This window comes from Eretmochelys imbricata, chromosome 14 (genome assembly GCF_965152235.1).
Source record: "Eretmochelys imbricata isolate rEreImb1 chromosome 14, rEreImb1.hap1, whole genome shotgun sequence".
In the NCBI taxonomy this organism is placed as follows: domain Eukaryota; kingdom Metazoa; phylum Chordata; order Testudines; family Cheloniidae; genus Eretmochelys; species Eretmochelys imbricata.
In genome coordinates this window covers 14,413,675-14,436,150 of record NC_135585.1, presented here as the reverse complement: position 1 = coordinate 14,436,150, position 22,476 = coordinate 14,413,675, and the positions used below count along the sequence as shown (strand labels likewise).

The 22,476-nt window shown below is 46.5% G+C and overlaps 1 protein-coding gene across 1 annotated transcript; it reads left to right on the top strand.

Annotated features, from left to right (window-relative positions):
• Nucleotides 1–450: 450 nt before the first annotated feature.
• On the top strand, nt 451–13,295 carry FADS6 (fatty acid desaturase 6). Its single transcript, XM_077834326.1, has 6 exons — nt 451–1,003; nt 5,733–5,899; nt 7,543–7,723; nt 10,413–10,600; nt 11,528–11,707; nt 13,146–13,295. The coding sequence occupies exons 1-6, from the start codon at nt 451–453 to the stop codon at nt 13,293–13,295; spliced, it is 1,419 nt and encodes a 472-aa protein (XP_077690452.1).
• The last annotated feature ends 9,181 nt before the right edge of the window (nt 13,296–22,476 follow it).

The following is a 22,476-nucleotide window of genomic DNA, read 5'->3' as shown; positions in this document are numbered from 1 at the left end:
CAGCACAGCTCTGTGCTCCTCTATAGGAGCAGTAATGTTGTTGTTTTTTTAATATCGCTGCCCTTCCCACGTCCTTTGGCTCTGGTGAGAGCAGCAGAGTGCCTGCCTGCCTGTACAAGCTATTCTTCATGACAGAGAGAGCCAAGGGCAACAGACACAGCAGCACCATGAGGGGGAGAGAGTCAGAAAGGGCGTGGAAGAATCAGAGGAGGGTGAGAAAGGGGCAGAGTCTAGGGATGGGACTAAAGCCAGCTTCACATTACTAGCACTGAGCAATTTGAGTTTAGCAGTCTGCAAGCATTTCAGATTGCACACTCTGGCACTTCTGCCAAGGCCAGCTGCATTTCTCTGCTGCCTCTGCCCTTCCCGGGACAGGCTCATTTGTTATCTGATCCTGCAGAGGTACTGGGACGTTGGATCACTCTGCGGTGTCTTGTGCTCTGCAGGGGGATGGAGCCATGGCAGGAGATGCTGATGGAGAATCAGGACCTGTACCAAGAGAGACAGAAGGGAAAACTGCCAAGTGAGGCAGGAGCAGCCAGGATAGAGCTACTGCAAAAAGATTCTTCCCTAAACCACGGAGTGGAACAGCCAGAACCCTCAGGAGAAGGAAGAAATGCCCAGGAGAAAGTTGAGAAACTGGGGCAAGGGGACACACCAAGTCAAGAGACTGCAGATCCAACACAACAGATGCAGACTGGCGTCAGCAGAGCGGGTCCCCCTGAGCAGGAGGTGACTCCGAAAGGACAGGATCCAGGGCCCACCTTAAATCATCCAGTCCTGGATGGAGATGGAAACACCTCTAGAGGAGAAGAGATGCCAAGGGTCTTTCAAAGAGGTGCCAAGGAGGAAGTGGAGCCACCTGAGGAGGGAAGACGTGAGGAAGCCCTGATGGGGGAGCTCTCTGAGCTGGTGCAGCAGGTGGTGAAGAGAAGCAGCTGGTGGGAGAGACATGGCATAGATGACTGTATCATTGCCCTGAATTTCCTCATCCTTCCTGCAGGTAAAAGTGGGAAGGTTTGTGTCAACTAAGGGAAGGAAGGGAAGGGCCCCTGTGTCTCCTTATTGCTTTCTCATTACACATTAACAGGGAATTGTATTCCCTTTGTGTTAGTAGGCTTGATAGCTCAGCTGGTTATTAACCACTTAGATGTTGCAGCTAACAGGGTGAAAGGAACCTCCAAGTCCTGCTCCCGTGTCCCAGAGCCCTACTTCCCATACTGCCCCATGGGAGCTGCCACAGGGGATGGTGTCCGAGATCTGCGTTATATGAACACAATTAGCTGTTGGTGACAATTGGGGTCAGCAGTGGGCACAGCTGAACCAGTGCTGAATGCAGTTAACTGCAAGTGTAGCGCCAGGCAAAAGGGGCCTCAGATACTGTGGTGATGGGTGCAGCATTAGAACCTGAACACAGTAGACCTGAACTGCGTTCAGCATCGTTTCAGTACCTGTGCTCAGGCTTAAGGAGTTGATGCAGCTTGTAATTATTCCTGTGGATGCGAATTAAGTGTACAGGTGAGCTTCAGGTAAGTGGGATGCCGAGGCAGCAGCCTTTTCAGTGCCTCTGTCGCCTCTGGTTTAACCCTGTGAAGCAAAGATGTGCATTTGGGGAAACCTTCCTTGTTCAGCACTGCTGGGCTGCCATTCAATACTAGCTCTGTCTGTCCCAGCTGTCTGTCCAAGGAGCTCAGCCCTGCCATGGAAGCTTTGTTATTGTATTGATATGAGTGACTTCTTTTGGTTCTGATGATGAGCGTGATGTAGGAGAGATGTACTTTTAACAACAGGCTGAGCTGGTCTTGTGGCTTCTCTCAGGATGTGCAAGACTTGCCAATACAGTCCCTCGTTTGTCATCTGGCAGCCAGTGAGCATTAATTTCTGCTATGAATAAAGGGTACGAGAAGCAACCAGTTGCAAGCATAGGTGTCACACTGTCCTGTGGCTGGTGGTTCTCCATTCATCCTGGGACAGGTATTTCCAGGTTTGTCCCAGTTATATTGGAGAGTTTCTACACCCTACAGACAGTGTTCGCACTCCTTCCACAGGCCCCTAAATCAGTTTGGAAGCTAGTGAGGTGTCCTCTCCTGGAAGTGTTGCATCGGGATGGAATTACGAAGACAGCAGCCTGCGCTTAACTCTGCATCTAAACAGCATAAGCCAAATGTATCCCCTTGAAGTCAATAACGTTACACCTCTAACCCACTCACTTCAGCTTAGAGTTGAGGGACTGGTAGGGTGCTGAAGCTGCTGCTCTCATTGTATCTGTGTCGTTGTATTGTACTACTGTACATCTGGAAGTCCTTACTCAGGCAAAATTCCCCTTTGGCCAAATTCTGGGAGGGGCTGAGCACCTGTAACACCCCTCGATGGCATTGGGAGTTTTAATTATGTATACTGGGCACCCTTCAGGATTTAGCTCAGCGGGTATTTTGCCTGAGGAACCGGTAAAAACAGGGTAAGTATTTGGCCCTGTATGGAGGGCTTGCTGCCCTTATTTAGGTAAATTCTCATTGATTTCTGTGGGAATTTGCCAGAGTATGAACTAATTAAGACTCTCGGGACTTACAGATCCTTGTAGGTACCTCACTGTGCAATAGGGGAGCTGCTGTGCCAAGCAAATAACAGGTCCCTGCCCCAAAGAGCTTAGAGTCTCAGAATATAATCAGGTACAAACAAGGAGACATACGGTGCGATCGTAGCTAGAAAGTGCAAGAATTAGGTAGCTTCTCTGAAGTGTTTTGAATAAGGAACGAATGGGAGTTTGGTGTTGGCCAAAGCATCCTAAGCTGCGTGACAGAGGGCATTGAGGTAGGAGTGGGGAAAGAGAGATGAAGGGAACTCTCAGGAAAGAAGCTTCCTTGAGTGCAGTTGGGTGGAGCTGGAGATGCAGATTAAGATGTAGGGACAGATTTATGGAGTGCCTTAAAAGTGAGGACCAAAGCACTGACTTTAATGTGGAAGGAGAGGGGTCACACACAAGGAGAAGAGGAGGGAGGCGGGGACTTAGATACCTAGGTTTATGGCTGCTTAGCTGAGCTGAAGCAGAACTCTGGAACATTTTGCCATCACTGTTTATTTGACCAACCTTGTGAGGACTTCCACTCACCGTCATGGCATTTCTCTGTTTGGACATTTGGATGCAATGCAATAACTTATGAATCCTGCATCCAATCAATTCCAGAATGTTAGGGAAAGTCCTATTGATTTTGGTGGAAATGCAAAAATTGGAAGGAGGAAATGGGAGGACACATGGAGTCCCTGGCATCTGGTTAGCAGAGCCAGCTGCTTCAACCACCTATAACAGTCTAATAGATCAAAGAGCCAATTGATGGCAGCCATTAACAATACTCCTCAGTTTAGCTCTCCCACTCCTCCCAATACAGTTTAAAAGTGTTAACACCCTGAAAGAAAGAGAGAGAGAGAAAGGAAAACAAAAATGGTGGGAGGGAAGGGGAGAATGGACAGGCCTGGGAGGAAAGGGGGCACACACAGAACCCCTGATGGAGTGGGGGGAGAATGGGGGACCCTGGCATGGGGGAAATGGGGAGCAAACAGATCCTCTGGCATGGGGGGAATAGGGGAGTATAGGGTGGAATGAGGAAAAGGGGGTATGGAGGGAAAATTATTGTTTGTATTACTGTAGCACTTAGGAGCTCCAGTCATGGACCAGAGCCCCATTGTGCTAGGCATTGTGCAAATACAGAGCAAAAAGATGGTCCTTGCTCCAAGGAGTTCACAATCAAAATATAAGATAAGAGACAAGAGACAGCAGATGGATATAGATGTGGGGGGAGGGGTACAAGTGAACAATGAGAGTATTGGTCAGCATGATGGGCAGTGTTTCAGCACCAACAGCCTAACCGTTCTGGAGTTATTTGTAGGCATCATGGGATGCCTTGCTTGTGCCTAGTACCTTGCCCCTTAGAGTCCAATCATCATAGAGATCCAGTTCATTCTTGTTAGGGGTTTTTATCTCCCTCTTCCCTTCCGCTCTGAGCTGCAAGCTCAGCTGACAGGAAAAATCCACTTGCATGACTCCTGTTCATGAAGAGAGGGACAAAAACACAAATGTCTTTTGTCCTCTTTATAGTCCCACAATAGTCAGTTTGATGTCAATGGTGCTTTCTGGTTGGGCAGACGTAACACCTTCTGTTGGAAACCTGCACAACGCCTTCACAAGACGAGCCTGGGAGCTTAAATTCATAACTTTGCTAGACACTAGAAATCATGGAGTGAATAAAGACACTGGATTTATGGCTTATTACAACAATTATAACCCACTACTCCTCCATTTTCTCATGCTTTCATGACAGGAGAGGTATTAACTGGCCACTTCACCTTCAATGGTCCTTTGAAATATGTGTTCTCTCTGATCCTCACATCTAGGCTGTATCTAAATCTTGCTGATTCCTTTTGCAGGCCTACACTACAAACTTGCATCAGCCCAGAGGCACCGATGCAGCTGTGCCACTGTAGTGTGTCTGGTGAAGACGCTCTAAGCTTATGGGAGAGCTCTCTCCCGTTGACTTAATAACTCCACTTCTGCGAGAGGCAGTAGCTATGTTGGCGGGAGAAGATTTAGATGTAGCCTGGATATGAGGATCAGAGAGAGGTTCAGGTTGAAGGTGATGCCCAGGTTATGAATCGCCGGCTGAGGGAGGCTAGCCCCCAGCCAGCCCCGTCCTCTCGCCTGAGAACCTGTCCCCTTCCCCCACCGGAGTCCCTCAGTGCCAGGTGAGTGGCGCCCCCCCAGGCACAGGACGGGTGGGCGGCACATGGCCCCCCTGCCCCCGAGCACAGGACGGGTGGGCGGCCCTAGCCATCCCAAGTCCCAGCCGTCCTAGCCCCAGCACGCTGCTTCCCTGAAAAGGACCAGCCTGCCTGGGCTTTGGGGAGGAGTGTAGGTGTGGCCACATCGGGCTGCTTGGGGAGGTGCAGCCTTCCCCAGCCTATGCGCCGCCCATGGTTATGGGCCTGGATGATGGTGTTGTCCACGGTGGTTGATAAAAGAAAGAGAGAGGAGGGCTTAGCAGTGGGGAGGGGGGAGTTAGGAATTGTGTTTTAGTCATGTTTACCTTGAGCTGATGACTAGACACCCACAAGGTGCGCACGCAGTCTTTGTGGGGGTGGGAGCAGGGGAAGAATGGGGACCCAGGAGGGAGGCTGGGGGGACACAGAGCCTATGGCATGAGGGGGGTGGAGAGTTGCTGGGAGTCCCTGAAATAGAGAGGGATGGGAGAGTAACACCCAGGGAGCTGGGGGGGTTGGGGGGGAGACTGGAGGAGTGCAAGAATCCCCTGGTGTGTGCAGGGCACTCTGACTACATAAGAATTTGCCCTTAAACTTGGGGGGGAAAGCGAGTTGGATAGTCAGCATAAAAAAAGCCTTCATCATACCGTTTTCATCTGACACTGACAGTGCAGGAGACTACATGAACACTTCCCTGTCCCATAGACTTTCATCTGTCAATCTAGCTACATGCTTTTATGGCCCTCATCCCCATTGTATCTGAACTGGGTACCTGGATTTCCACTTTACTTTGGTGAGAAGAAGGAAAATGGACTCTTTCAGACTGAGACTCCTTCAGAATGAGATCTCATTTGCCCAGGAGAGCTGTAGTTCTTATGGGGAAAGCAGTCCCCCATGGATCTTGCCTTGGCCATTATACTGGTCTGATCTTAACTATCTAGAAGGCTTAATAGCTCCAAGGTTTTTCTTTCTATCTCTAGGGTTCCTGTGTCTGCGTTCAGACAATGCCCTTCCCTTCCTGTTGGGCATCTTCATCTTGGGCATAGTACATCACACTATAACAGTGAAAGGAAGCCACTTGGCCAGCCACAATGCCTTGACGGAGTCCAAGTCTTGGGGGAAAGTTTGGGCCATATTCTTCCTCGAGGTATGTAACCAATGTGGGAGAATGCTCCTGTGTGTATGTTTATATAGGAGGTACTCAGATTTCATGGTGCTGGGTGACTATAAAAACCAAGATACCTAGGCAGAACAGTGCAAAGCTTACAGCTACACCTTGTCATGTTGCATGGATGTGGGGTGGTTTGCTGCATCCCTGCATGGCATGTGTATGTGAATGTGGGTCCAGACCTGGGGATGGGGTAGATAATATGCATAGAAGCACATTTCCATTGAGCAGAGGCCGTTCTGTCAGATAGCTTGATGGCAACTCATCACCAGATACATGAATCGAGAGTGACTGAGTTAAGAGAGTGTAACTGAAGTCAGGATTTGGCACATTAGCCCTAATCACCAGCTCAACAAGTTGCAGTGTATTAACTGCCAAGTTCCTCTCCAAAGAGGGGAGAGATTTCTTTCTGATTTTCAAAATGCCAAAGGAAATTAAGGCAATCCTCTTCAATTTTCTCCTGATAACCACCAGCCCCGCTGATCCATAACTTGTGAATACATCAGCTCTTGGGATCAAATCTTCATTTCAAAAGCCAGTCCCTAATGGTATTGAACTAGTAGCACTTTCCACTCAAGGGACAGATATATTCAGAGAGCAAAAAAACTTTTAAAAACGAATTAGTTCTGCTAACTAACTTTATTTTTCTAAATTAATAACACTGTAGCAGAACTAGAAAAACATGTTTTTGACTGTAGATTGTACAGATAGAATGAGTTCTGCAACCTGCTGGCTATTAAGTATGTACACTACTGCCCTCTACTGGGTGAAATCAGAACTGTTCAGCAATGTGTTGTAGTCTCTGTATTGTTGATGATTCCCAGAGATTTTCCTTTGGCTCAGTTGGCAGGAGTTTGTGCTTTTTGAAGCAGGAGGAAGTGAGTTCTATCTCTGTTGGTGCTGCAAAATTGCAAATGGCCCTGATGTGCAATGTAGTGATAACCGGGAAGTATAAAGTGAACACAGATTTGTTATAATATCTTTTTGTCATATTAAGGCCATACATCAACTCTGAGACCATACTCGAAAACTGGAATTTCCAAAATGAAGAGAAATTAGCTTTCCAATCAGTTGGGGCACAGACATCAACTCCTAACTGTGGAAGAGTTTATACATTCAGAACAGCCAAAGGTATACATGATCACTAGATGCATCACTTAATGGAGCTGGGCCTGAGGCTCAATTCTGCCTCTCACTCTCAATTTACCCTCAAGCTGGGGGTTGTTTGATTCAGGGTTTTGGCTAAAGCCTGTCTCTGATAATCAGTAAACTTGAATAACTCTTTGTGTAACTGGAATGTTCTTATCATAGAAATGACCTTAGAGATTAGTACTGTCCTCAGCTGTAAAGTACATATCTTTGTGTAACTCCAGAAATTATCTACCATGCTTGTATCATGCAGCTTCAATAGCATTTTAAGGCATATGTGGTGCAGACAACAGATGTATTTCTCGGGTGTAGTTATATCATATTAGTCCTCTTATCCTAGTGCATGACAATAACAAGGCTTTGAGTGTGAACCTCTGTGGTGGGATCATCCCAGTGAGACAATGCTGTGTACCTGCCATGTTCTGATCCTTGCATGCACGCTATTCTGCATTTACTTCTCTTTTCTTTTCCAGGTTTGCTCAGCTTTCACAGCAGAGCAGGCATACTACAACCATGTGAAACTCCACCACGGTTACACTAATGTTATCAGACTAGGCGATTCCAGTACTTGGAAGATTCCTTTCTTGAACCGATATGTCTACATGTTCATTGCACCCATTGCTATACCTGTTTTAACCCCGCTAGTGGCACTTGGTATGTAGCTTTCCTCTGAGATATTTTTCTTCTATAGGTATTGTTTAAAACCTAAAGGTTTTTTTAAACTAAAAATTAAACTAATTTGTAAGGGCCCCAAAAGATAAATACAATTATCAGCATTATGGAAGCTCCAGTCAGGTTAAAGGCCTGATGGTACTAGGAGCTGTACCAATGCAGTCTCTTGCCTGAACATCTTACAATCTAAGTTAGGATGAGACAGGACAAGTGCGTATAACAGACAGTAGGAAGGAGCAGGAGAAGTCCTTTGGGCTATCTGCTCAAAACTAAGCCGTTCGCCACAACCATCTGCAGGGCTTCTTGATTCTTAAACTGTCACAATAGGGTCCCTTTTGAGAAGCAGATTTTACATTCAGAATGGAATGCACTCACAAAAACTCAATATTTAAATATATTGGGTCAAATACTGAAGACCTTAGGCAAATCTCACATTGAAGTCAATGGGCCAAATGCCTGAAACCCTTATTTATTTTTAATTCAGTCCATTCTCAGACCCGTTGACTTCAGCAGGTATTTTGCCTAGATAAGGACAATAGGATCCAGATTTGTATGTAAGCAGTGTCAGGATGAGCTCCACCCTGACATCTGGTGGTGAGGTGTGGCAAGTTGTGGAAAAGAACTTCAGGGGCGTATCTCATTTGCACAGGCACACCCACCCCGCCTAGAATGAGGCCATAGCTGCCCAAATGGTCACTTTGGCTGCTGTGGGATCCCCAGTATCTCTGTTATTGGGGCAGGAAGAATAAATTGTTATTACCCTGATTATGGGAACTGTGCTTGGAACTGTACTTGGCCTTTTGTTATGATGGAGGGACTCACAATCAACTAAGTAGCACTCGCTAGGCAAGGGTCATGGGTTCCAAAACTCTGTGAATTGAGAGAGGCTGGGGATAAGTATTAATATTTGGTGGCATGGGCCCCTGGGTGAGGGCCTTACATGCTAATTGCACTTCCTCCTCTCTCCACTGTGGAATATCAGAGCTAATTTTGATTCCATTAGGAGTCTAGTTACAGGCTGCTGAGCTCACTTTGGGCTAATGGTGCACCAGCACTGAGGCTCCCCTACTACAAGCTGAATTCACTAAAGAGCTGAACTGACTAAGAGCTGAAATCACTGAGCGTTGTGTTAAGTAGTGGGGGAGCCTGAAGATATATTGTGGAGCAGTTTGTGGGATGGCTGGAGTGTCTTGTGGACAGGCTGGTGGAGCAGTTCATAGGATGGCGGGAGCTGCTTGTGGGATGCGGAGTGGAGCAGTTTGTGGGGCGGCTGGCAGAGCGGAGCGAAGGCCTATGGAGCTGTGGGGCGGTCAGCTTCAGATTATGTAAGGTGCCCCTTACCTCTCTCCCCCGCCACCCATCTCCACCCAGGTTGTGAGGTAAAGCTCTGCAGATAAACTTTTGAACTCTGGGGCTGCCCTGACCAGGGACAGAGACTTTTGGGACTTTGGGTGATTTGGGGTTGCTGGACTCAAGAACCAAAGGGAAAGGACATGCCCCAATTTGCTTGGGGTGGGTTTTTTGCTCATGGGTGGTGTTACGAATGCTGTTGGTGGTGTTTCCCCAACATAATGCCACATTGTTTCTCTCTGTTATTAAAAGGCTTTTTGCTACACTCATACTATGTGCTTGCCAGAGGGGAAGTATTGCCTCTTGGAGGCACCCAGCGGGGGTGGTATATATTTGTCCCAGGTCACTGGGTGGGGCCTCGAGCTGGTTTGCATTGTGTTATTGGAATGAATCCCCTAGATATTGAACCCGGTCCTTGTTGCTGCCAACTCTGACGGGCAGAAGGGTTACATGTATATACTTCTTCAGATCTTCAAAGCACTATACAAACACTGAAGCACTTACCCAGGCCAGATCCTGTTGTCCTTACTCAGATATATGTAGGTTTGGTGAGGGGCATGCTAGGCTGGAATATAATGAAAGAAAGGAATGGAAAATATTTGAAGCGTACTGGTGTCAGTGCTAGGGAGTGTAAGAAGATGGTCTCAGTGGGAAGAATGGGATAAGGAGGTGCAGACAGTGGAAGAAGAGACTGGATGATAACTGGGGAAATACAACGTTCATAGTATATGGAAGCTGTTCAGTCTTTCAGGAGACTGACACACAACCATAGGTAGTGAACAGCTGCTAATTGCTTGCAGAAAAATCATATAGGACCAAATTCTGAGGTCATTATTTAAGCCCTGATTCTGCAACCCTAACTCACGTTACAGAGTAGCTCTAGCATTCGGTCAATGAGACTACTCACTTGGGTGAGTGCTACTTTAATTTTTACTTGGTCCTTTCTCAAGCAAACGCCTATTGACTTCAGTGGGGAATTTCATCCAAGTAAGGACTGCTGAAGCTTAGTAAGGTCTTCAGTATCTGACCCATAAATTGTCTCAGGACTAGAACAATAATCAGGTTAAACCAGAAACAAATCCATGTCCTACAGCTCCCTTGGTGACACTGTTCAAAAAGTTTTCTGAAAGCTAGTGGAACCTTAGGTGTTGAAGTGGGTCTGGGATCAGCTGCTCCTGGAATTTGTACATAGTAACTGACCAGTGCCTCTCCTGGGATTTGGAATATAAGAACTACACCATTATTCCCCAGTTTCATAACTTGGAAGATGTGGGGAGGGATTGACTGTTTCCCTACACATTGTCTGTTCTTTCTTTCATAGGTTTGTTGAAGGATGTTGAGTTGAAAACAGCTCTCCGGACACTCTGCTGCATGTTTCTTGGTCTCTACTCCCATTACTGGCTCCTGGTCAATGTCTCAGGGTTCCAATCAGTGTGGTCTGCCCTCATCTGCATGTTGATCACACGATCTCTTCTTGCCCACCCCTACATCCATGTTAACATCTTCCAGGTAGAGGTCGCAAACTCCAGCTTGTACCAAATTCCTTGGAAGCAAAACAAAGCAAAGCTCCCTGTATTAATTAAATAGCTCTCACTTTGACTTTGGCAATTGAAGCATCTATAAACTTAAAACAAACAACCTGATTCTGATCTAGTGGCACTGATTTCATATCAGATTAGACTCAGGCCCAAAATGTTGAGGAGACTGATGTCAGTTAGCAGTGTGCAAAAAGTTGAGACAGAATGAACACAGAAGGCTGGATTATGATCTTAATTACAGTGGTGTAAAAATGGAACAAATCTACTGATTTCACTGGAATTTATCCAGTTTCTTACAGGTATAAATGAGATCAGAATTGGCCCCTTCTCACACTAAGAGAAGATGTTACTTTAAAATCCAGGTACATTTGGGAAAGATGGAATGAGCATAAAACCACAAAAGTGGGTGGTCCTTGCACATTGGGGATTCATTGATAGATCAGTCTTGACAGGCCTAGGGATGAAATGCATATAGATGGCCAGATTCTGTTCACATTTATGCAGATAACCCCTCTGAAGCCGCTGGGGTTTCCAAGCTACTGTGGTGTAATTGGACTCTGGCTTCTTTTCTATTTGCCATGAATGGGTGGCCCTGGGATAATGTGTGGGGAGCAGTGTGTGAATGCTTCCACACCGTGCTTGACCCGTAAGTAGTGAGTGGGAAACTAGAGCATTCCAGTTGATGGCACTAGCCTGTTACCTTTTATGAGGACTCATCATGCCCATAAAGAAGGAGACTCACAAGATCATGTACAGAAAAGGATGAGGAGTTTGAGAAACTGCCACTATTTTGCCCTGACCTGACACAGCTGGATTCCACCCTTGTCCTCAGGAAGCCCTGCTCCCTAACTGCCCGCTGTAGGAAGAGATGTTGTAGTCTTCGTGTTTTGTCTTGTAGCACATTGGCCTCCCGATGTTCTCCGCTGATAAGAAGCCCAAGCGGATTCACCTGATGAGCCTTGGAGTTCTGAATCTGCCCCGGAATGCCCTGCTGGACTGGACCTTTGGGCACTCAATCATCAACTGCCATGTGGAGCATCACCTTTTCCCAAACCTCTCTGACAACATGTGCCTGAAGGTAAGAGATAAACGGAGGGCATGTCTAGAAGGTGTGTGGAAGGAGCAGGACAGGAGTGGGAGTGCCATGTAGCACAGAGAAGATTGATGAGCATGGGAAGAGGTAATGAGGAGATAAGTCTGTGTGTTTTCCCCCTTCCAGTTAACTAAAATAGAGGTGCTAAGCCTCTTTCCCTATCCTGCATATCTGACCATGCTTCCATGTTCCTCTCTTTGCACTGGCTTACCCTCTTCTTCCTCATTAATTTTAGACTCCTTCCCATTTTCAGAACACTCCATAACTCCAACTCTAACTAGATCTCTACCTCATTTCCTCCCACTCCACTTCTTCCTCCCCACATTCTACTCAGTCTTCTCTCCAGCCTTCTTCCGTTGTGTCCTTCCTCCATTCTTGACTTTGTTCTTTATTATTGTAACAGCCTTCCAGTGAGTGTTTAGCAAAGTCCCCCCTTTCCTTCTGGGAAAGCTTTTCAGGCCCCCACCTAATCTGTGAATAATTCCAGTTATCTTCATCATACACCTGCTATGGTTGACCTGTATTGTGTTTATTTGTCCACTTGCAGTGTATCAGATGTAGGCTCCAGCCAAAACCCTAGATCCAAACACCCTGAAATTTTGGGAAAGCTGAGATCTGGATCTATACTTTGCAGTCCAGGATAGGGTGACCAGACAACAAGTGTAAAAAATTGGGACAGGAGGTGGGGGTTAATAGGTGCCTATATACGAAAAAGCCCCCAAAATCGGGACTGTCCCTATAAAATCGGGACATCTGGTCACCCTAGTCCAGGCCCATCTCTACACTGTGTTTGACACCATTTACTAATTTTACAGTCCCATGTATACATCTGGTGTTAGTAACAATAAAGACATGGTGCTACTGTGATACCAGTTCAAGGCAGTGTCCTTGTCAGATCTCACAAGATAAGCAAGGTCAGGCTTGGGGAAACAATCGAACAAACCTTCAGGTGCTGCAAAAGGCAATGTTGGTAATTCAGTAGGTGGCACTCTTCCCTCTGTGCCAGTATTGAACCAGTGCCCCAGCACGGTATGAGGGAAGGATGTCGGAGATCCTAGCTTTCAGATGAGGTGCAAAATCAAAGTAGTGAGCATTTGTGGTCATCTGGCCCTTATGACAAGAGAAGGGTATCAGCCTCAATATCCTGCCCTTATTCCAACTCATCTAAATTCCCTTTGCTGCTCGAGTTGGATACTTAATCATCTTCATTCCCTGAGTTAAGCCAATGTGTAGTTTTAGCTACTGTTAAGCAGTTTTCACATTCCACCGCAGAGTTGGCTACGTTTTGGCAGTAGGCGACATGATTCCTACATGCATAGTTTTCAAAGGACTTAATGATCTCTCTGGAGGAAAGACCTGTACAAATGTAAGTCATCATCATTAGAATTTACTGTGCTATTTTAATACTACCTTTCCCTCTTAGATCAAGCCCATAGTCTCCCAGTACCTGAAAAAGAAGAAGCTTCCATACAACGAGGACTCCTATATCTCCCGACTACAGCTGTTCCTACACCGTTACGAGGAACTGATGGTCAATGCACCCCCGATATCTGAACTTGTGGGGATTCAGTGATAGGCTCTGGAACATGACAGCAAGAGATAGGGCTGTTTCCTGTGGGTCATTATAACATCGGACAAGATCAGGAAGTTTAAAACCAAAGACATTGCCCTTATAAAGCAATCAAAGAGGAAACAAGTTTGCCTCAAGTGTTTTGCTTTTGGACAGATGGAAATACACATAGAGACCAAGAAATGCCACTAGAATGATAAACTGTGACTGAATGGTGATGGGACAGAAGGGAATTCTGTAGCTCCAATACAGTAGGATCAAATGTGAGTTTACCTGAGGTATTAGTAGCTGGTATCTATTTTTCCACCATTCTCTTTTAACTCTTGGACAGATGTTGCTATTGATTCTTGTTTTCTTTACTGCTGTGTCTCTGGAACAGGATTGAGAGCACAACAAGAAAGTGAATTCACATCCTATCCAACTCCAGTGTGCCAAAAGGACAGGATGACTCGGGGACTGGCAGTGGGGCAGCCTTTATCTCTAGGTCAATGATTCAAATCCAGGCAAAGCTTGTATTTTTGGAACAACTGAAAACTGGTTCCCATCTGATAGCTCTAGTGGCCTGTGTGAATTGAGTTCTCAGAGAAAGATGCCCATATTACAAAACCCTAGTCAGCAGACTCAGTTGAGAAGCTGAGAATGGAATGGGCCATAAAGACTGTACGGCTTTAAAGGTGGTCTCTCCAGATTAATGGAGGCACGTTGGTGGTGTGGTGTAAGAGAAACTTGCACTGCTGCAACCTATGCTCTACCTTTTTTGTGGATAAATAAATTCCTTCCAGGAGTGTGGATTTGACAAAGCTAGCCAGAGCAGTTTGGGGGTGAGTTGGTGAAAAGTTTTTGTGCTGCCCTGATCCCCAGTGCAACCATGGTTTCACCCCAGTACAAAGAGCAGGATGGAGGATTTGCAGAAGTGTTAGAGAGAGGATTCTTTGGGGTGAACTTCCAACTTAACTGGCTTCTGACATGTAGAGTGTTTGTGTTGTGGGTGGTCATGGTGGAAATCACAAGGTTACCCCAGCTTCCTGCTGCAGACATGGAACCCAACTGTTTGTCCTGGCCACTATATGTAGTCACCAACATTGCAGAAAGTTTTGTAAGAGACAGTTATCCAAAGAAGGCAGGACTCTGGGAGCCTGCTGGTTTCTAGCTACTGGAGGGCTTTGTGCTCATTCAGGAATTTTGCCATATACCTAAGGTGAAATCTTGGCCTATTGCAAAACTCTCAGTGACTTCAGTCGGGGCAGTATTTCACCCCGGATATATAGCAATATACAAATGTTAAGGGTAAAAATGTTCAAAAATGCCTAAGTGATGTAGGATCAGAGTCCCAAAATGTTGCCGTAGGTACTTAATCATCCCGACACATCCTGCAAGATAGTTACTTGTTGTTACCCCAATTTAACAAACAGGGGAGCTAAGGCAGAGAGATTAAGTTATCTCGATAAGAGGAAGTTGGTGTCGGAGCCAGGCTGAGAATGCAGGAGAACCCCTGGTCTCAGTCCTGTACTTAATTCACTGCTTAGCTGCCCCTTTGTGCAGCCAGCTACCCACGATCTGGGAGAGGGCTTGGCTTGCAGCCACCTCATGTCATCAGGGGCAGCAGGGATGCCACAGCCCCCAAGAGCCAAGAGCTACTCGGATATTCGCTCTAGAATTGAGGGACCTGTGGCGATGGTGTTCTGAGCCAATGGACCAGTCCTGGGTGTGTAGAGGAGTCCAGGGTAACCTGTGATTTTCAAACGAAAAGTCTGTGGCAAGCTTTCATCCCTAGCTACTGGGTTACATGATCAGAGCACTTTGCGAGGAAAAGGGGAAGAAGCTTGAGAGAAGAGATTCTCTCCTTTACACTACACGGCACAGTTCCTTCACACTTGGGATGGGATAGGGCAGAGGGATAGCCCTAGGATCCACAAGCCCCTTAGGTTGGCTCTGCAATTTGGCACCTTTCGCCAGCACCAAATTGTGTGTGAAAGGACTAAAATACTGTGCGAGCCCAGGTCTAACTTCATTTTCCACTGTCCTCAGGGAGAGACACAGGAAGTCTCCCTTCCTTCTGCTGTAAAATCCTAGAGGATGAACATCAGAACCAGCCAGTAGTATTGTTGGAGGGTGGGAAGAGGGGGCAGTGACTACATTGTGCTAAGACTGCCTCTCAAAGCTTTCTGAAAAACAGCAAGAGGCAAATTCCTCTTCTGCCCCTTTTGGGTTCTGGGCCAAGAAGCTATTAATATTTATCCACTTTAACGGATTAATTTTTCATGTTAAGAAAAGGCAAGATAACTGCAGGTAAGGCAGCACTGCCTCCACCGTTCCTAACACTTTGTCTGCTGTGTGGCTAATGCAAAGAAAAATGCTCATTCAGCAAGAAGCAAATCCTAAAACCCAAACTGCCTCTTACAAACCATTCTAAATGGGCGATAAAGTTCTCTTATTTATCTTTGTCCTCAGTTCTAGAAAGCCATTACAAAGGCAGATTCTTTGGTCGCCTTCTGTGGGCCAAATCCTGCAGTCAGTCCTTTTTCAGGCAAAATTACCACTGGAGTCAAGGAAGAAGGATTGAAAGATCTGGCCCTGAGAATATAGTGGTGGGGGTGAAGCGTGTGTGTGGGAGGGTTAGGGAGTAGGTCTTGTGTTGGAATGTGCATCTAAGAAGGACTATGCTAGAATATCTGTGGCATTTATCTTGCCACGGTTTACCAAGACCTCACATCTTGACAGGTGGAGGCCCTTCCTTTTCTTCACTGAGCGTGAATTTCACCTCAGCACAGGGTCAGCACCAGGCCTATCCACAGCCTAAGTCCCCTTGGCGCAGTGCACAGGAGTGAATTTCACCCTGAATGCAGTTCTGCACCAGTGTCACTCCATTGGTTTGTGTAGTTACTCCTGATTTACACCACCATGAGAGGAGAATTGGGCCCTGTGGTTGCACTTGTGAGATCATCCAAGGATGTGCAGTTGAGTCACAGAGTTAAGCTCTAACAGACCTTTTCCATCGATAATGTTTATGATTCCGTTATTAAATGCTTCATTAATCCTGATGGCCAATTTATGCTAAAATCTGCAATGTTAATGGAGCTCCCAGTTCCAGCGATAGCAGGAGAGAGATAGCAGGAGAGAGGCTAATCCCACTACCAGATGCTACTATGGTTATTACAGCACTGTTTGGTAAGAAGTGGATTTGACAGAAACCTGGTGGGAAAAGAAATCCTGAGGACAGAAAATGCTATTTTTTCCTCCACTAATATGTACAAAAGCTGATATCCCATCAACCTATGGATACGCTAAGCACCAGTGGGAGCAATGGCTGTTTTCAGTAGTTCTCCATTACAAGGGCATCCTTACCTACAGAGCCACCTAGAGACTGAAAGTGGCAATTACTGGGGTCTAAGGAAGACAGTCTGTAGCGTAGGAACTCTATTGATTATTCACTGCCCAAAAACCTTAGTGCTGAGGTTAAGGTTGGGGTGTGAATTTTCCCTAGCACTGCATAAAAAAAGCTGTAAGAATCTGAAAGTGGTATGGCCAGCTCCGTGTAAATGGGCTGTAATTTGGGAATCCCTTGACCAAATGACCTCAACTTTGATCTAGAGATCAAAAATCTACATCAGCCTCTCTTGTGATCTACCAGTTTTCAAGATAATCTCCCTGTACACATGGGTTTTAGAGCAATTTGAATATTAAACTCAGCTCCTTATTGAGGGGGCTGTGCCTGAAGAACCACTGGGCCAGCTGATCTCAGACTGGCACCCCTCACTCTATCCCTGGCTCTGACAAGGCATAGCAATTCTCAAAATAATCTGAGTATATATGTAGCTTTTAGAGCAATTCGAACTGTCAGCTCTTAAACCATACAGTGGTGGGGTGGCCTGTGCCTTGAAGGGCCGGAGGTCTGGACCTGGCCAGCCCCTGTACAATTAAAGAAGTATGGATTGGATGAATGGACTATAAGATGGATAGAAAACTGGCTAAATCTTTGGGCTCAATGGGTAGTGATCAGCGATTTTGTTCAACATCTTCATTAATTATCTAGATGATGGGATGGATTGCACCCTCAGCAAGTTCATGGATGATACTAAGCTGGGAGGAGAGGTAGATACACTGGAGGGTAGGGATAGGGTCCAGAGTGACCTTGGAGGATTGGGCCAAAAGAAATCTGATGAGGTTCAACAAGGACAAGTGCAGAGTCCGGCACTTAGGACAGAAGAATTCCATGCACTGATACAGGCTGGGGACCGACTGGCTAAGCAGCAGTTATGCAGAAAAGGATCTGGGAATTACAGTGGGCGAGAAGCTGGATATGAGTCAGCAGTGTGCCCTTGTTGCCAAGAAGGCTAACAGCATACGGGGATGCATTAGTAGGAGCATTGCCAGCAGATCGAGGGAAGTGATTATTCCCCTCTATTCAGCACTGGTGAGGCCACACCTGGAGTACTGCTTCCAGTTTTGGGGCCCCCATTACAGAAATGATGTGGACAAATTGGAGAGAGTCCAGTGGAGGGCAACGAAAATTGTTAGTGGGCTGGGGCACATGACTTATGAGGAGAGGCTGAGGGAACCGGGTTTATTTAGTCTGCAGAAGAGAAGAGTGAGGGGGGATTTGATAGCAGCCTTCAGCTACCTGAAGGGGGGTTCCAAAGAGGATGGAGCTCTGCTGTTCTCAGTGGTGGCAGATGACAGAACAGGGAGTAATTGTCTCAAGTTGCAGTGGGGAGGTCTTGGTTGGATATTAAGAAAAACTATTTCACCTGGCAGGTGGTGAAGCACTGGAATGGGTTTACATAAGGAGGTGGTGTAATCTCCATCCTTAGAGGTTTTTAAGGTCCGGCTGGACAAAGCCCTGGCTGGGATGATTTAGTTGGGGTCGGTCCTGCTTTGAGCAGGGGGTTGGACTAGATGAACTCCTGAGGTCTCTTCCAACCCTAATCTTCTATGATTCTATAAATTAGCGCTGCTTGCCACATCTGGGACGAGCTATGGCTGGGGTTTAATTAGTAGATCCAGCTAGGTAGGGAGGAGCTGATTCTCTTATAAGGAGCAACAGGAAGTTATAGCAGTGGGAATGTTCAGGAAGCTGTAGAGAGTGAAAAAAGTTCCTGTAGGGGAGTTGCTTGAGGTAGGAAGGTCTGAGAATAGCCAATTAAGGGAGGAAGGACCCTGGGACACCAGAGATGTGTCCAGTTTAAGGCGGGGGAGAAAAAAATGTTTGGGCAGAGTGATCTCTGGCCATGAGGGAGCATTTGGCAAGCAGCCAGCCTGGTGACACATGCTGTGTTCTGAGGCCAAACTTCCAAAAGGAGCTGCTACAGAATGAAGGTAGAGAGGTCCAGATCTTCAGAAGTATTTAGGCGCCTAACTCCCATTGAAATCAGAACAACTAACTCTGGTGGGCCAGAGCAACTCATGTGCACCATACTCATTCCCAGAAAGCTGCCAAGTGATTTTCAAGGTAATGTAAGAAACCATGTGGATTGTAGGACTCTCGGAATAACCAGCTGTTAAACAGTAAGCTAGTTTCAATCTTAACTGTATGGCTGTTACGAGCCCCACTGTAACAACTTGGTGGTAGGTTTCAGAGTAACAGCCGTGTTAGTCTGTATTCGCAAAAAGAAAAGGAGTACTTGTGGCACCTTAGAGACTAACCAATTGGCCTAACCTGAAGATTACTTTAGATAAGCTATTACCAGCAGGACAGTGGGGTGGGAGGAGGTATTGTTTCATATTCTCTGTGTATATATAAAGTCTGCTGCAGTTTCCACGGTATGCATCTGATGAAGTGAGCTGTAGCTCACGAAAGCTCATGCTCAAATAAATTGGTTAGTCTCTAAGGTGCCACAAGTACTCCTTTTCTTTTTGCAACTTGGTGGTAGAAATCCATCTTCTGTTGCTTGATGATTTAGGGTTCTGTAAAGAGTGTGCCTTGTGAGGAAGGGAAGGGCCAGTGCTTCATACTGGCCAGCAATGTAATAGAAGTGGGGACCCCCTGAGGTTGAAAGACAATTGGTGAAACCAAATTCTGCCAGTACCAAATCCTGGGGTGTTGGCTGTGAAGGACCAAGAGTTACTGCATAATGTGGCTGTAAATGTCCTGGTGAGAAAGAGGGTGTGTTCAGGCTGATGGGTGTGTAGGAAGCACAATGAAACTCCAGGCAGAAAAGTTACTAGCCCGGGAATAAAGTGTTAAAAGACAAATTGCCTGAGGGCACCATGGAGGCAAAGGAGAAGGTGCTAGGAGCCCCATCCTCACTGGTGCTTCTGCTCCAAGGTAGCCAGAATTTGCCCCCCGGCCCTTGTTGAGCATAGGAGGATGGTGCTAGTGCTGGCAGCCCTGAGTGGGCAGGGACCGATTCTCTTTGTGCATTGGCAGGTATCTGGATGATGGTACTGGGGGTCAAGGCCGTCCCTGGGAGGGTGCGGGGCCCAGGACCAATCAGCCTGTATGGGTTCCCCCTAACATTTTTTATACAGGTGAAATCTGGTGTAGGGAGGGGACACCAGTGCTGGGGGGCAAGGGACGATGGAGAGTTACAGGGTGGCACCTGTGCTGGGGTGAGGGAGCCCCCTGTGCTGGCAGGTCCTGGAAAAAGGAGGGGTCCGGGGCAGAAGGACAGTGGATGGGGTCAGCCTGGCACTGGCATGTTTTGGCAGTGCTAGGACGCTGTTGGTGCAGCGGCGGGTGATGCTGGGAGCCGGTGGGGCGCAGCGGGGCGGGCTGTAGTCGCTGCTGCCAGAGACCGCCCGCGATGCCAAGCAAGAAAAATAAATACGAGGCATCCCTAAACCCACTTCCCCCAGGGCTGGCCTCGCACGACACACGCACACTGAAGCATGTGGCCCAGAGCGGTCACCCTGATTTGCCAAGGGATGGCTCTGCTGGGGGGAGGGCATGGTCAGCTGGTGGGCATGCTCTGGTCAGTGATCATGCTCCTGTTATGGATGAATAGTTTTCTGCACAACTGCTCATGCAGTGCACCTTCTCCCATCTCCAAAATGCAGGTTGGACTTAGTTTGCTCCGTACTTGGCAACTAAACACCAGAGGACTTAAAGAAAAGACCTGAGGGAAATGACTTAGGTGCCTAAGTCCCATTTTCAAAAGTGATGTAAGGGCTCAGGAGCCTAAGTCTTTTTGAAAGTCAATGAAATCCATGGAAATTAGATGCCTAGGGGCTTTTGAAAATCCCACAAGGCACTTACATGCATATTTAGGGGCCAAAATACCTTTAAACATCTGTCCCTAGTGAAAATGTTACCCCTCATCTATTGCTCTGGTGCGAATGTAAAATTGATTTTTCCTCAAAGCATGCTCTCCTGTGCTCTGTCCTGGGAGCTTAAATTCATAACTCTGCTAGATACTAAAAATCATGGCTGAACAGAGACACTAGATTTATGTTTTATTACAACAATCTGTAACCTGCTAACCCACTCTTTTTGTCCTATGACTGCAGAAGTGTTAATAGGCCACTCTACCTTGAATGGTCCCTTACAATATGTGCTAAACAATCTGTTCTACCTTGCATTTTGCTGGGATGCTGGGCGTACCTTTTTCCCAGACCTGAAGAAGAGCTCTATGTAGCTCAGAAGACTTGTCTCTCTCACCAACAGAAGCTAGTCCAATAAATGATATTACCTCATCCACCTTGTCTTTCTAACGTCCTAGAACTGACATTGCTACAATGACACTTCATACAACTCCGGTCTCAGAATCCACAAAACTTTCCTGTTATTGGGAAAGGGGTGTGAGCAGCAGGTGTAGCTGGACAGGTGCTGAACACAGCTTACCTGCAAGCATAGCCAGGGAGTAACGCTGCTTAGTACTGTTTCAGTGACAGCAGTGACCGGGACAAAGGTGTACTGTCACAGACAGCAGCGAGGGCTTGAATGTGGATGTAGCTGAGTAGCAGTGGTGACTCTCAAAATCCCATCATTTTCTAAAATATTTTATGTGGGAGTTTTGTTTAAATGACAATAGGAGTTGTCTGTTTTGTGGTGAGGCAGATAATGTAAAGACACTGTTTAATGCAAAGGCATCCCACAGGGTAATAAAAGACAGAAACTTCCATATTCCGATGCCCCAGCCAGATAAATTGGCTGGCCTTGGTTTGTCTATTTCTGGGTGGGAGGGAGTTCTTATCTATCAGACCTTTAAGGGACTATATTCTGAGCCTCAAGGCTTTTTTTATGTTAAAAGTAGCCTCACAAAGGACTGACTTGTCTTTCTGTAGATAAAGAGAACTCAAATATCACCAGCTGTCACTGGGAGGAGATTGGGGCAACTTTATGAGAGCTAGCTGGCTGAAGCTCAATCCAGATAAGACTGAGGTGATGCTGGTAGGCTAAGTGACATGGCAAGGCTGATTTCTCCCCCTTTGATTGATGATGTGTTCCCACCATTCATTAGCTGTGTTTGGAATCTGGGGGTGGCATTAGACCCCCAGCAGCTGATTGATGGTCATATAGTAGGGGTGACCAGGAGTGTTTTTTACCATCTGTAACTCAGCAGGAAATTGCTACCATAGATCCAGGCCTGTCACCTCAAAGTAGGATTATTATAATATGCTCTGTGTAGGGTAACAATTTAGACCTATCTGAAAATATATATCGCTTAGATGGAAAAATCTACCCTTACTAAAGTCCTTACGAAAGATATCATCACAACTAACAAGTCATATTCCTTACTGAAGAAACAGACTTATGTTCTACACTGATGGCCTAAACCCTGTGATACCATCAGCATGCCAACTTTATAATAATAATCACTGGACTCTGCATTTCTATAGCATTGTTGAGCTAACGATCTCAAAGCCTTTTATAATATTAATGAATTGATCCCTGGGGGTCTGAGGTATATTGGTATCCCCATTGTACCCACTAGGAAACAGAGGAACACAGAGAAGTTAATAGATTGATTATGAGTTATGGAACACGCACCATTCTCATTGATGCTGGTAATGCACTGGGACATTGCCATTGATTTCAATGGGAGCAGGATCAGGTCTAAAGTCAGGTAAGAAGCATGCCTCCCAATGGTCTCAGGATTGGTGGGTCTGTCCCACTTTAACCCCGCCAGCCCCCCTGTCCCAGTTGAAGGAAAAATTTCCCGCATTGACAGCTGCCAGGGGAGGGGACACGAAAGGGCCCCTAAACCTAAAGATATTATGATCTGGCACAAGTATGAGCTTGCAG

Coding starts and splice junctions, on each gene's coding strand:
- FADS6 (XM_077834326.1), top strand. CDS start 451: ATGGAGCCATGGCAGGAGATGCTGATGGAGAATCAGGACCTGTACCAA. Junction 5,900..7,542: donor GGGCCATATTCTTCCTCGAG/GTATGTAACCAA, acceptor TTTCTTTTCCAG/GTTTGCTCAGCTTTCACAGC. Junction 7,724..10,412: donor AACCCCGCTAGTGGCACTTG/GTATGTAGCTTT, acceptor TTTCTTTCATAG/GTTTGTTGAAGGATGTTGAG.